Source organism: Protomyctophum bolini (genome assembly GCF_963924005.1).
Source record: "Protomyctophum bolini genome assembly, chromosome: 20".
Taxonomy (NCBI): domain Eukaryota; kingdom Metazoa; phylum Chordata; class Actinopteri; order Myctophiformes; family Myctophidae; genus Protomyctophum; species Protomyctophum bolini.
In genome coordinates, this window is record NC_137881.1 from 5,216,157 (window position 1) to 5,228,656 (window position 12,500).

The window sequence follows — 12,500 nt, forward strand, 5'->3', positions numbered from 1 at the left end:
AATAACACGCTCTATTCATGAGAATAAATACATTTCAATGATTTCATGCTTTTCTTTGTCCTCGGCCTGAACCTCGGCTGTTGTTGCTTCTGGACATTTAATAAATCCTGTGGAAAAGAGATCATACTTTACTTAAATTGTGTTTGACTTTTTAAATAAACTAATTATTATTTAAGTAACACCACCTTGACCAAGCAATGAAAAAAAATATGTTCTCTTACATCTCTCTCTTTCTTTACACATTACGTTAAAACTTAAAACATCTAAAGAGTTAAGTCTTAAAAAGACAAAAGGGTGGCTGCAGACACCGATAGCCAAAGTGCTGATTATTTATTTAGGATGCAGAGTAAACGTTTCGGCAGTTCAACTGCGTTCTTCAGGGTAAGGGCCGATTCATACTCCTATTTTACCTCTGCTTCGGTGCTGTAGTGCCGAAATGATTTCGGCTCGTCAAAAAATGTCAGTAGCACCGAAGTGCCGACTTTAGGACGGTACCCGCCCCCCCGAACCTCAAATGACGTCAAATTGTAGGCTCTACAGAGCCGAACCGACTTTTATTCGGCTCTAAAATAGGAGTATGAATCGGCCCTAAATGGAAAAACAATTCAAATCACATAGAGCCAGGGCTCAACATTCAACCAATCACATACTGATAGTGTTGCGGGCAAACTTAAACTTAAACTTAAAACATCAACACATTCATTTATTTATGGAATTATTTTTTGGATTATCGTTAGTATTAGTGTATAGTATTATTTATGTATCAAGAAAAGGTAAAATACATCTAAATGTGCGACTCACCCCGTTGTGTGCATTCATGCTTTTCTTTGTCCTCGGCCGGAACCTGGGCTGCTGTTGTCTCATATAACCCATGACGAAGCAGGGCCAGGTGTGGGACACTGCAGGTTCCTGGTCTTTGGCTTGTGGGGGTTGGTCCCAAGGCATGGAGTTAATCTGCCGATCAAAAGGATCATCTGGAATAAACTATTATTAAACGTGGGAAAAATTGTTACCATACGCCATCCATCATTCACATATACGTGTACGTGTACACTGTCTGTTCTATGCTGAGTCCAGACTGTACAAAATGCTGCTTCTGGACATTAAATAAATCCCGGGGGGAAAAGAGATCATACTTTTGACCTGAGATCAGATTCTAAAAAATGTCTTCTACATCCTGACAGTTTTCTGAAAAAGCTATGTTTCTATGTCAGTCGTTTTTCAAAAATAGCAGACCTACAAGCTATGAGCTTGTAGATCTGCTATTTTTCAATAGCTAAAGCATAACATAATGCTAACACCAAAAGGGTTTCCCGCCCGTGTTTGATTTTTAAATAAACTAATTACTATTTAAGTAACACATCAGTTAACACCACCTTGTCCAAGCAATGGACAGATGCTGCTCTTACAATACATCTCTCTCTTTCTTTACACATTATGTTAAAACATCAACACATTAACAAAACAACATTCACTTATTTATGGTATTTTTGGATGATTGTCAGTATTAGTATATATCCTGACCTGACGAAGATCTATCAAGATTGAAACGTTGTCATTTGTTAATTCAATAAAGTAAGTAGTACCAAAATAATGGTGCGCGCAGGACCCTATACCTCCTTCCATCATTGCCCCCCCAGGCCCCCACTGTCGAGGTGCGTGTAAGTAAATAGGTATGCTCTGAGTATTAGTATAGTATTATTATGTACCAAGAAAAGGTAAATACATCTAAATGTGCGACTCACTCACCCCATTGTGGTCTTGAGGGAACTCTTCGGAAACCAGCCATACGGAGGAAGAGACGAGCAGGATAGTGTGTAGCAGAGACATGGAGGAAATGCACAGCAATAAGTCTTGAATTTTGCTTCCAACTCCTCATGGTCTAATATATCCATTTAATTCTTATATACTTCCACTATATTTAAATACAATGATGCAAACGAACTGCTAATTAGTGGGCTGGCTTTCTTTCATGGCATAATAAAGCATTATTCACCGTTACGTGATATAGTGACGACATCACATCAGTGATTTCACTTCTTTAGCTCTCTTTCTTTAGTTCTCATTGAACAAATTTAATGAATGAACTTATAATTTACTTTGTAATTCAGTAGGTACAGTACACACCGCATGGCTCCAGTTGCCGTCATTTTGGAGATTAAATAAGGCCCGTCATTCTCAAGTATTCACTCTCAAAGGGCACCTACGGTCCGGATGTCTGCAATTCTAAACTGGCCCCCGTTAAATCTGAATAATATGAAATATTATGTCTTGATGATAAATGTAAATGCACAAAGGGTGCTATAGCACCTGTAATGCCAGGCTCTCTGTTAATTAGTTTCACTGGTCATTATGATTCAAGGCATTCAACACAATGCACTTTAGAGCCTTTGTTCATATTAGATTCATACGGTAATAATAGCAGACTGCTGATGGATGCCGTTGAAAAACCACATCTCTCTTAATTAACCCATTCTGACCTGAGATCAGATTCATACGAGGTTTCCACTGGACACACACTGGTCTGATTAACCCATTCTGACCTGAGATCAGATTTTTTTTTAAATCAGTCGTTCTTCGATTTTTCAAAAATAGCAGACCTACAAGCTCGTAGCGCGCCGCTCGTAGCGCGCCACTCGGTGGCGCGCTATGAGCTTGTAGATCTGCTATTTTTCAATAGCTAAAGCATAACATGATGCCTAACACCAAAATGAGTTCCCGTTGAGAATGGGTTAAATTAGTAAAACCCTAATGTCGAATGATGAATTGAAAATGGTGGACCGCATGTTGTAAACAAGTGCAATGGTTTATCATGGTGTTCATGTCCACAGTAACAGTTTTTGTATTGACTTGTGCTTCTGTTTGAAATGTACCCGTTCTGCATAATACTGTTAAAACTATTTTCAATCGATCAATCGATCGTCTCCGCTATAGGCCAAAAGGCATGGCTGAGACTGTTTTTTGCACCCGGTCCGTAAATGGTAAATGGTGCATTTATATAGCGCCTTTATCCAAGGCGTTTTACAGAGATTGTATTAATACATTCACCCATTCATTCATACACCGATGGCAGAGGAAACCATGCAAGGCACCAACCTGCACATCAGGAGCAATTAGGTGTTCAAAGTCTTGCTCAAGGACACTTCGACACTAACTCTGGGGGAGCCCACAGGGTTCCAACTGGCAACCTTGCGGTTTACCATCCGGCCACTCTACCCCCTGAGCCACCGCCGTCCATGGTCCGTCCGTCCATCCGTCCAAAAGTCTGTAACACACGGCCACCAATCCCCAACACTTCCTGCTCCACTACTGCCTCTTCCTGTGCACACTTCCTGGGGAGAGAGAGAGAGAGAGAGAGAGAAAACCCCTTTTTTAAACTATAGCTCCTCGCCACTCTCCCTACACACTTCCACTTGGTTTGAGCATAGATAGACAGGGAGGGGAATCCCAGTGCTGTCTCTATTATGTATATATCTATACTCAAGCCAAGTGTGTAGGGCGAGTGGCGAGGAGCCAGTTTCTAAAAGTGAGTGAGTGAGTGAGTGAGTGAGTGAGTGAGTGAGTGAGTGCGTGAGTGAGTGAGTGAGTGAGTGAGTGAGTGAGTGAGTGAGTGCGTGTGAGAGAGAGAGAGAGAATGAGAGAAAGAGAGAAGAGAGCGTGAGAGACATAGAGAGAAAGAGAGTGAAAGACATGTACTGTATGGATAGAAATAGTTAAGTTAGGTTAATGTTTACCACACCCCGCATTATGCAATTGTTTTCACAATCACAAACATGGAGTTAATTATATCCTTCTGTGTGTGTGTGTGTGTGTGTGTGTGTGTGTGTGTGTGTGTGTGTGTGTGTGTGTGTGTGTGTGTGTGTGTGTGTGTGTGTGTGTGTGTGTGTGTGTGTGTGTGTGTGTGTGTGTGTGTGTGTGTGTGTGTGTGTGTGTGTGTGTGCGTGCGTGCGTGCGTGCGTGCGTGCGTGCGTGCGTGTGTGTGTGTGTGTGTGTGTGTGTGTGTGTGTGTGTGTGTGTGTGTGTAGGCGTGGAAGAGGCGTTGGTTCGTGTTGCGCAGTGGAAAGATGACGGGAGACCCAGACGTCCTTCAGTATTACAAACACCACCAGGCCAAGAAACCCATCAAGACCATCAACCTGGACCTGTGTGAACAGGTGAGGACAGATCATTCAGACCTGTAAAGTAATAATAATAATAATAACCATCAACCTGGACCTGTGTGAACAGGTGAGGACAGCTTCATTCAGACCTGTAAAGTAATAATAATAATAATAACCATCAACCTGGACCTGTGTGAACAGGTGAGGACAGCTTCATTCAGACCTGTAAAGTAATAATAATAATAATAACCATCAACCTGGACCTGTGTGAACAGGTGAGGACAGCTTCATTCAGACCTGTAAAGTAATAATAATAATAATAACCATCAACCTGGACCTGTGTGAACAGGTGAGGACAGATCATTCAGTCCTGTAAAGTAATAATAATAATAATAACCATCAACCTGGACCTGTGTGAACAGGTGAGGACAGCTTCATTCAGACCTGTAAAGTAATAATAATAATAATAACCATCAACCTGGACCTGTGTGAACAGGTGAGGACAGCTTCATTCAGTCCTGTAAAGTAATAATAATAATAATAACCATCAACCTGGACCTGTGTGAACAGGTGAGGACAGCTTCATTCAGACCTAAAACTAAGACGAAAAAGGTTCGTCGACTGGCCTTTTTTCACTGACTGAAAACTAAGCCGTGGTGACTAAAACTGAGACTAAATATATTGACAATTTTGTCGACAAATAAAAACTAGACATAAATGTTAGGACTATAGTGGACAAGAGATCCAGTAGTAGTATAAGTCATTTTACACTTAAGAATGGTAGACTTGGCATCTTTGTATCTGCCCGTGTGCATCGGCAATTTGGCCCCAAAATATAAAGGCACAAGCTGAGGTTCAAAGACACATACAGTAACACCACGCCCACATGGGAGCGCAGATGGGTGCGACATACAGTAAGTATACTTTTGGTACTTAATACACAATGTGGGCCTAGGATTGTACACTGGTAATTAAACTTTTGCTGTGCGTTGCGCCATTTTGTGCCATGGTGTAAAGTATCGCCCTCTGTCTGTCTGTCCCTCTCGCTCTCTCTCCTTCTGTCTCTCTGTCTCTCTCTCTCTGTGTGTGTCTGTGTGTCTCTCTCTCTCTCTCTCTCTCTCTCTCTCCAGGTAGACGCAGGCCTGTCCTTCACCAAGCAGGACGTGGCCCGTAGCTTCGTGTTCGACCTGAAGACAGAGGACAGGGTGTGGTACCTGGTGGCAGACAGCCAGCAGGACATGGACCAATGGGTGTCCTCCATCTGTCAGCTCTGTGGATTCAACCCCACGGACCAGGGTAGGAGGGAGGGAGGGATTCAACCCCACTGACCAGGGTAGGAGGGAGGGAGGGAGGGAGGGATAGATTGATTATTAAATGGTAAATGGTGCATTTTATATGGTGCCATTACCCAAGGCGCTTTACATAGATTGTGCATTACATTCACCCATTCATTCACACACACATTCATACACTGATGGCGGCGGAAACCATGCAATGCACCGACCAGCAGCACATCAGGAGCAATTTTGGGGTTCAGTGTCTTGCTCAAGGACACTTTGACCGACACTAACTCTGGGGGAGCCCACAGGGTTCGAACTGCTTTACCATCCAGCCACTCTACCCCCTGAGCCACCGCTGCCCGTTAGGGTAGGAGGGAGGGAGGGATGGCGGGAGACAGGGAGGGATGGAGGGATGGAGGGAGGGATGGATGGAGGGAGGGATGGAGGGATGGAGGGATGGATGAAGCGATGGATAGAAGGAGGGAGGGATGGGTTGAGCTAAATGATGGAGAGTTGGTAACCAAATGGACCCTTAAAGATCTTTAACTCTACAAGATGTCGACACAATGATCAGCGTTGATTAAATAATGGGCCTTCACGTGGAAGAGGTTGAAAACCAGAAGGATTTTACTAGACATTGTTTTTTTTCTGCAGTTAATGAAAGGCCCCGCCCTGACTCCACCCCCTCTTCTGTCACCACGGCAACCACCGTTGGCCACGCCCCCAGCGCGACGGTAACAGTAATGGCCTCTTCGGTCCCGCCTCCTTATGACCCGGTGAGTGTGCGCCACCTGGAGGTCAACAGGAATATTGAAGAGGACTATCTCTGGTTGGATCAATGTCAGAGCCACAGGTACAGTATATACACACGCACGCACGCATGCACGCACGCACACACACACACACACACACACGCGCGCACACACACACGCACGCACGCGCGCACACACACACACACACACACACACACACGTACAACCTCACACATGCACGCACGTCATGTGTGAGGCACTATGCAATTTGTACTTTTGAATATTTAAGTATTAAAAAAAGTATTACTCTAGTAGGCTATTACTTAATCTCTTTCTCTCTCTCTCTCTCTCTCCAGACCTCCTCTCGTCTCCTCAGACAACTCCTCCTCTTCCTCCTCCTCCCCCTCCCCCCCCCCTCCTCCCCAACGGCGTTGCCCCTCCTCCTCCATCCTGCTGCACCGGCTCCGCCCCCTGGACCGGCCAATCGTCTGACTCCGCCACAGCCGCCGCCAAATGCGACCTCGACCTCAGCGGCAAAAGTGTGGAAGGCGCGGCATCACCTCGCCTCCTCCTCGCCTCCCGTCCTCTTCCTCGCCCGGTCCTTCCCTCGTCTCCTCGCCTCCTCCTCGCCTCGCGTCCTCTTCCTAGCCCGGTCCTTCCCTCGTCTCCTCGCCTCCTCCTCGCCTCCCGTCCTCTTCCTAGCCCGGTCCTTCCCTCGTCTCCTCGCCTCCTCCTCGCCTCCCGTCCTCTACCTCGCCCGGTCCTTCCCTCGTCTCCTCACCCCAGGAAACTCTCCCTGGACTTCTCGTCGGCGCAGCCCGTGGCCATATCGCTCGCCGACGACGACGCACACACGTACGTCAACAACAACGCGCACAACAACACCGACAACGGTGGCGTTGTCCCCCGCTCCGGATGCGCCGTGCCCCCCCCGGTGCTCGCCACCGCCGTCCACTCGGACGACACGGAGCCCACGAGACTGCAGACACCGCCGGCGCCCCCACCGCGACCGCCCAAACCCAACACCGGAGCCAAGGGAGAGACGCCGGACGGCCGCTCGGAGACAGAGAGGACATCCAGAGGAGAGAGAGAGAGGGACGAGACAGGAGGAGGAGGAGGAGGAGGAGGAGGAGGAGAGAAACAGAGGGACGAGACAGGAGGAGGAGGAGGAGGAGGAAGAGAGAGTCTAAAAGCTGTCCCCACGTCGTCCACGTGTTCAGGTGAGCTGACGAGGAATCAGACCCACATATACTTAAACCCATTTAGACCTGAGGCCAAAAAAATGGCTTCTAAATCCTGACAGTTTTCTGAAAAACCTGTTTCTATGTCAGTGTCGGTGCTCAACCTTTTTCATGTCAAGGACCCCCAGAATTATCTGTACTTGGCCGCCGACCCCACATCTCAAAATATGTTGTTCCAGGAACCCTGCAGGGCAGCAAACATTTGAGTTAAAAACACTCACTCTGAAAGAATATATCTTTTTCAAAAATAACAGACCTACAAGCTCGTTGCACGGCACTCAGTGCCACGCTACGAGCTTGTATAGGTCACCAAAATTGGTTCCCACCCAGAATGGGTTAATGGTAAATAAATAGTGAATTGTGCATTTATATAACGCTTTACATAGATTGGGAGCAATTGGGGGTTCAGAGTCTTTGCTCAAGGACACTTCGACACTAACTCTGGGGGAGCCCGGAATCGAACTGGGAACCTTGCGGTTACCAAGTGGCCACTGTTTCTCAACATGGTATAATTTACATGTGGTCCAAGTTCCACCATTTATCTCCACTATAGAATGAACTAACCTATTCCTTCATACAATCTGTGTGTTGTGACTAGAATGAACTAACCTATTCCTTCATACAATCTGTGTGTGTGACTAGAATGAACTAACCTATTCCTTCATACAATCTGTGTGTGACTAGAATGAACTAACCTATTCCTTCATACAATCTGTGTGTGTGACTAGAATGAACTAACCTATTCCTTCATACAATCTGTGTGTGACTAGAATGAACTAACCTATTCCTTCATACAATCTGTGTGTGTGACTAGATGGCGAGTGTTACTCCGTTCCCAAGTCGGACAGAAGCAACTTGTTTGAATTCAGCGACTGCTTCAACAAATACTTTGTAAGTTCAGTTCATGCAGCATAAAAACTCTTGTATACACACACACACACACAGAGTAGAAACATACTCTCTAGCCTACCACATATAATGTAGACACATAATGGTCTCATACATACAAACACAGTAGAGACAACAGCATGCGATGATAAAACAGAATAAAGCGCAATAGAATAAATCAGTATACATTCCAGTCATATCACAGATAATATTCACTTTTTTATCCACCTCTGTCTCTCTCTCTCTCTCTGTGTGTCTGTGTCTGTCTCTCTCTGTCTCTCTCTGTGCTACTGTCTCTCTCTCTGTCAGATGAATAAAGGCCTGCTTCCGCTGGGCAGTGTTTGCAGAGAGGATGTTGATGCTGAGGCTGATGAGAATTACGTCCCCATGAGCGCCGCCACCACAGAGCCCCCTCTGAGGACAAACACCAGGTAAGGAAGGTATTTTGAACCTCGTCAAAACGTTCCCCCCTTTTTCAACTATAGACGAATCCAGGAACGGGTCTCATGGGCCCAATTCCAATACCCAAAATCGCGGCCACTCGCTCACTCACACTCGGTCACTCCAGCATGGTGGTGTTACGGTGATTTTGGTGACCTGCTGAAATATGTGACCATCATGTAGACAATCACATAATGTCAGTGTCCGAATGTAAATCATTGCAGTTTGTTTATTAGCAGAGTTGAACCTTAGCAGTATTTAGGCCATGTATTTAAAGACCTAAGTTGTGTGAAGTGACGGTCACATATTTTGGCACGTCACCAATTTCACCATAACACCGCCATGCTGGAGTGACCGAGTGTGAGTGAGCGAGTAGCCGAGATTTTGGGTATTGGAATTTGGCTCTAATAGTCGCAGCTTACGTATTTCCTGTAGGCGGACTCGACGTAGCTGCAGGGTTTAAACCCTCACCAGGCGCATCTCTTCCACTACAGTGAACGGCAGAGTGACTGATGTTAGTTTGCCTCAAACGTTACTCTTTTACCTGCTTTTTTACTAAACACTAACATTACAAAGATGCCCCAGAACATCGAGATGAACCTGTGTATAGTTTATGGCTGCTCCAACAGTATAGTGGCAACATAAAAAATAAAATAAAAAAGCGGAATGTCAAAATATCCACCGCGGTGGCTGAGACCAGAGCCATAATAGAGTAATGGTTGAGACGAAGCAGTGAAAGGTCCTGAAAAAATGTCGATGATATCAGAGACACTGGAATCACTGCTGAAATCTAAAATATCTAAAACCACATATTAACACACAAACAAACCGCCAGGAAAGTATTCTAAATCTTCTAAATGTCGTTAACATGTAGTTTCCCTTTTAATGTCTCCTTTCCAGGTCAGCCCCTCCCCCCCCTCTCCCGGCGACCATAACCGCCCCGCCCCTCCAAGACCCCGCCTACGTTTCCATGACGCCGCTCCCCCCCCCTCCCCCTCCCCCGTCTGACCTGGCGTCGCTGGGTCGCCAGGTGCCCCCCCCTGTTCACCTGGGCTTCCGGCCCTCCCCCCCCCTGGGCCTCCTGCGTGCTGCCCCGCCTCCCCGGAGACGACCGCACCCTATTGGTGGGGAGGTGGTGGCGCCGCCGGTGGCCCCGCCCCCAGCGCCCCCCCACCACCACCAGCCCCCGCCCGTCCACCGTAACCTGAAACCGCAGAGGAAGGGTGAGTCGTGATGTCATCACCGTGAGACGCGCCGCATGCACACAACGCGACACGCACACCAATGGAATGCATGCGCCATGCACAGGTCAGAGTGTAGAGTAGGAGAGTAGCGACATGCTTTGATAGTTCCACACATTGCTCCTATTGGCTGGAACTATCCCATTGAGACAAAGCGGGTGCCTATGGGCTATAGTTCCACACATTGGAACTATCCCATTGAGACAAAGCGGGTGCCTATGGGCTATAGTTCCACACATTGCTCCTATGGCTGGAACTATCCCATTGAGACAAAGCGGGGTGCCTATGGGCTATAGTTCCACACATTGCTCCTATGGTTGGAACTATCCCATTGAGACAAAGCGGGGTGCCTATGGGCTATAGTTCCACACATTGCTCCTATGGCTGGAACTATCCCATTGAGACAAAGCGGGGTGCCTATGGGCTATAGTTCCACACATTGCTCCTATGGCTGGAACTATCCCATTGAGACAAAGCGGGGTGACTATGGGCTATAGTTCCACACATTGGAACTATCCCATTGAGACAAAGCGGGTGCCTATGGGCTATAGTTCCAAACATTGGAACTATCCCATTCAGACAAAGCGGGGTGCCTTATGGGCTATAGTTCCACACATTTCTCCTATATGGCTGGAACTATCCCATTGAGACAGAATGAGCACTTCCACATTCCATTGTTACAATAGGAGTTAACGCTAGTGTGTCACCACTCTCTTACTATATTACTCTGGCACAGGTAACCCCGATTATATAATATAGGCCTAGTGTATATCTCTCGCTCTATTTCACTCTACTGGAGTAATAATAATTATTTATTCTCTCTCTCTCTCTCTCTCTCTCTCTCTCTCTCTCTCTCTCTCTCTATGGTTAAATTATTGAACCATTTTTAGTTTTATTCATTGCACTGCACACACACACACACACACACACACACACACACACACACACACACACACACACACACACACACACACACACACACACACACAGAAAGTCAGAAACACTCACGCATGCACAGTGAGTGCACACATGCACGTACATTGGTTTGATGACGAGGTCAGATCAACAAATGGAATTTCAGAACAGGTCAGCTCCATATATGGAGATCTAAGGGTGGCAGTGGGGGAGGGGGGGGCAGTGTCTTCAGTGTACAGGGGGGAGCTTTCAGGAAGAAACCAAAAATACACAGGGTAGAAATATTTGAATATTATAACCAAACCTGGGGGTCTATTAGAGTAATGTTAACTCCATAGACACATACACAACACCTGTGGGTCTATTAGAGTAACGTTAACTCCATAGACACATACACAACACCTGGGGGTCTATTAGAGTAATGTTAACTCCATAGACACATACACAACACCTGGGGGTCTATTAGAGTAATGTTAACTCCATAGACACATACACAACACCTGGGGGTCTATCAGAGTAATGTTAACTCCATAGACACATACACAACACCTGGGGGTCTATTAGAGTAATGTTAACTCCATAGACACATACACAACACCTGGGGGTCTATTAGAGTAATGTTAACTCCATAGACACATACACAACACCTGGGGGTCTATTAGAGTAATGTTAACTCCATAGACACATACACAACACCTGGGGGTCTATTAGAGTAATGTTAACTCCATAGACACATACACAACACCTGGGGGTCTATCAGAGTAATGTTAACTCCATAGACACATACAGAACACCTGGGGGTCTATTAGAGTAATGTTAACTCCATAGACACATACACAACACCTGGGGGTCTATTAGAGTAATGTGTTAACTCCATAGACACATACACAACACCTGGGGGTCTATTAGAGTAATGTTAACTCCATAGACACATACACAACACCTGGGGGTCTATTAGAGTAATGTTAACTCCATAGACACATACACAACACCTGGGGGTCTATTAGAGTAATGTTAACTCCATAGACACATACAGAACACCTGGGGGTCTATTAGAGTAATGTTAACTCCATAGACACATACACAACACCTGGGGGTCTATTAGAGTAATGTTAACTCCATAGACACACACACAACACCTGGGGGTATATCAGAGTAACGTTAACTCCATAGACACATACACAACACCTGGGGGTCTATTAGAGTAATGTTAACTCCATAGACACATACACAACACCTGGGGGTCTATCAGAGTAATGTTAACTCCATAGACACATACAGAACACCTGGGGGTCTATTAGAGTAATGTTAACTCCATAGACACATACACAACACCTGGGGGTCTATTAGAGTAATGTTAACTCCATAGACACACACACAACACCTGGGGGTCTATTAGAGTAATGTTAACTCCATAGACACATACAGAACACCTGGGGGTCTATTAGAGTAATGTTAACTCCATAGACACATACACAACACCTGGGGGTCTATCAGAGTAATGTTAACTCCATAGACACATACAGAACACCTGGGGGTCTATCAGAGTAATGTTAACTCCATAGACACATACACAACACCTGGGGGTATATCAGAGTAATGTTAACTCCATAGACACATACACAACACCTGGGGGTATATC

At 45.9% G+C, this 12,500-nt stretch overlaps 1 protein-coding gene across 1 annotated transcript in view; it reads left to right on the plus strand.

The window, feature by feature from the left end:
- The window catches only part of LOC308335914 (GRB2-associated-binding protein 1-like), a 21,799-nt gene that overhangs the window by 4,762 nt on the left and 4,537 nt on the right, over positions 1–12,500 (plus strand). The window contains exons 2-9 of the mRNA XM_080793136.1: positions 4,026–4,154; positions 5,231–5,396; positions 6,035–6,233; positions 6,422–6,443; positions 6,494–7,352; positions 8,188–8,264; positions 8,571–8,692; positions 9,603–9,925. Coding sequence (XP_080649262.1) covers positions 4,026–4,154; positions 5,231–5,396; positions 6,035–6,233; positions 6,422–6,443; positions 6,494–7,352; positions 8,188–8,264; positions 8,571–8,692; positions 9,603–9,925 — 1,897 coding nt within the window. The remainder of the gene's footprint in view (positions 1–4,025; positions 4,155–5,230; positions 5,397–6,034; positions 6,234–6,421; positions 6,444–6,493; positions 7,353–8,187; positions 8,265–8,570; positions 8,693–9,602; positions 9,926–12,500) is intronic.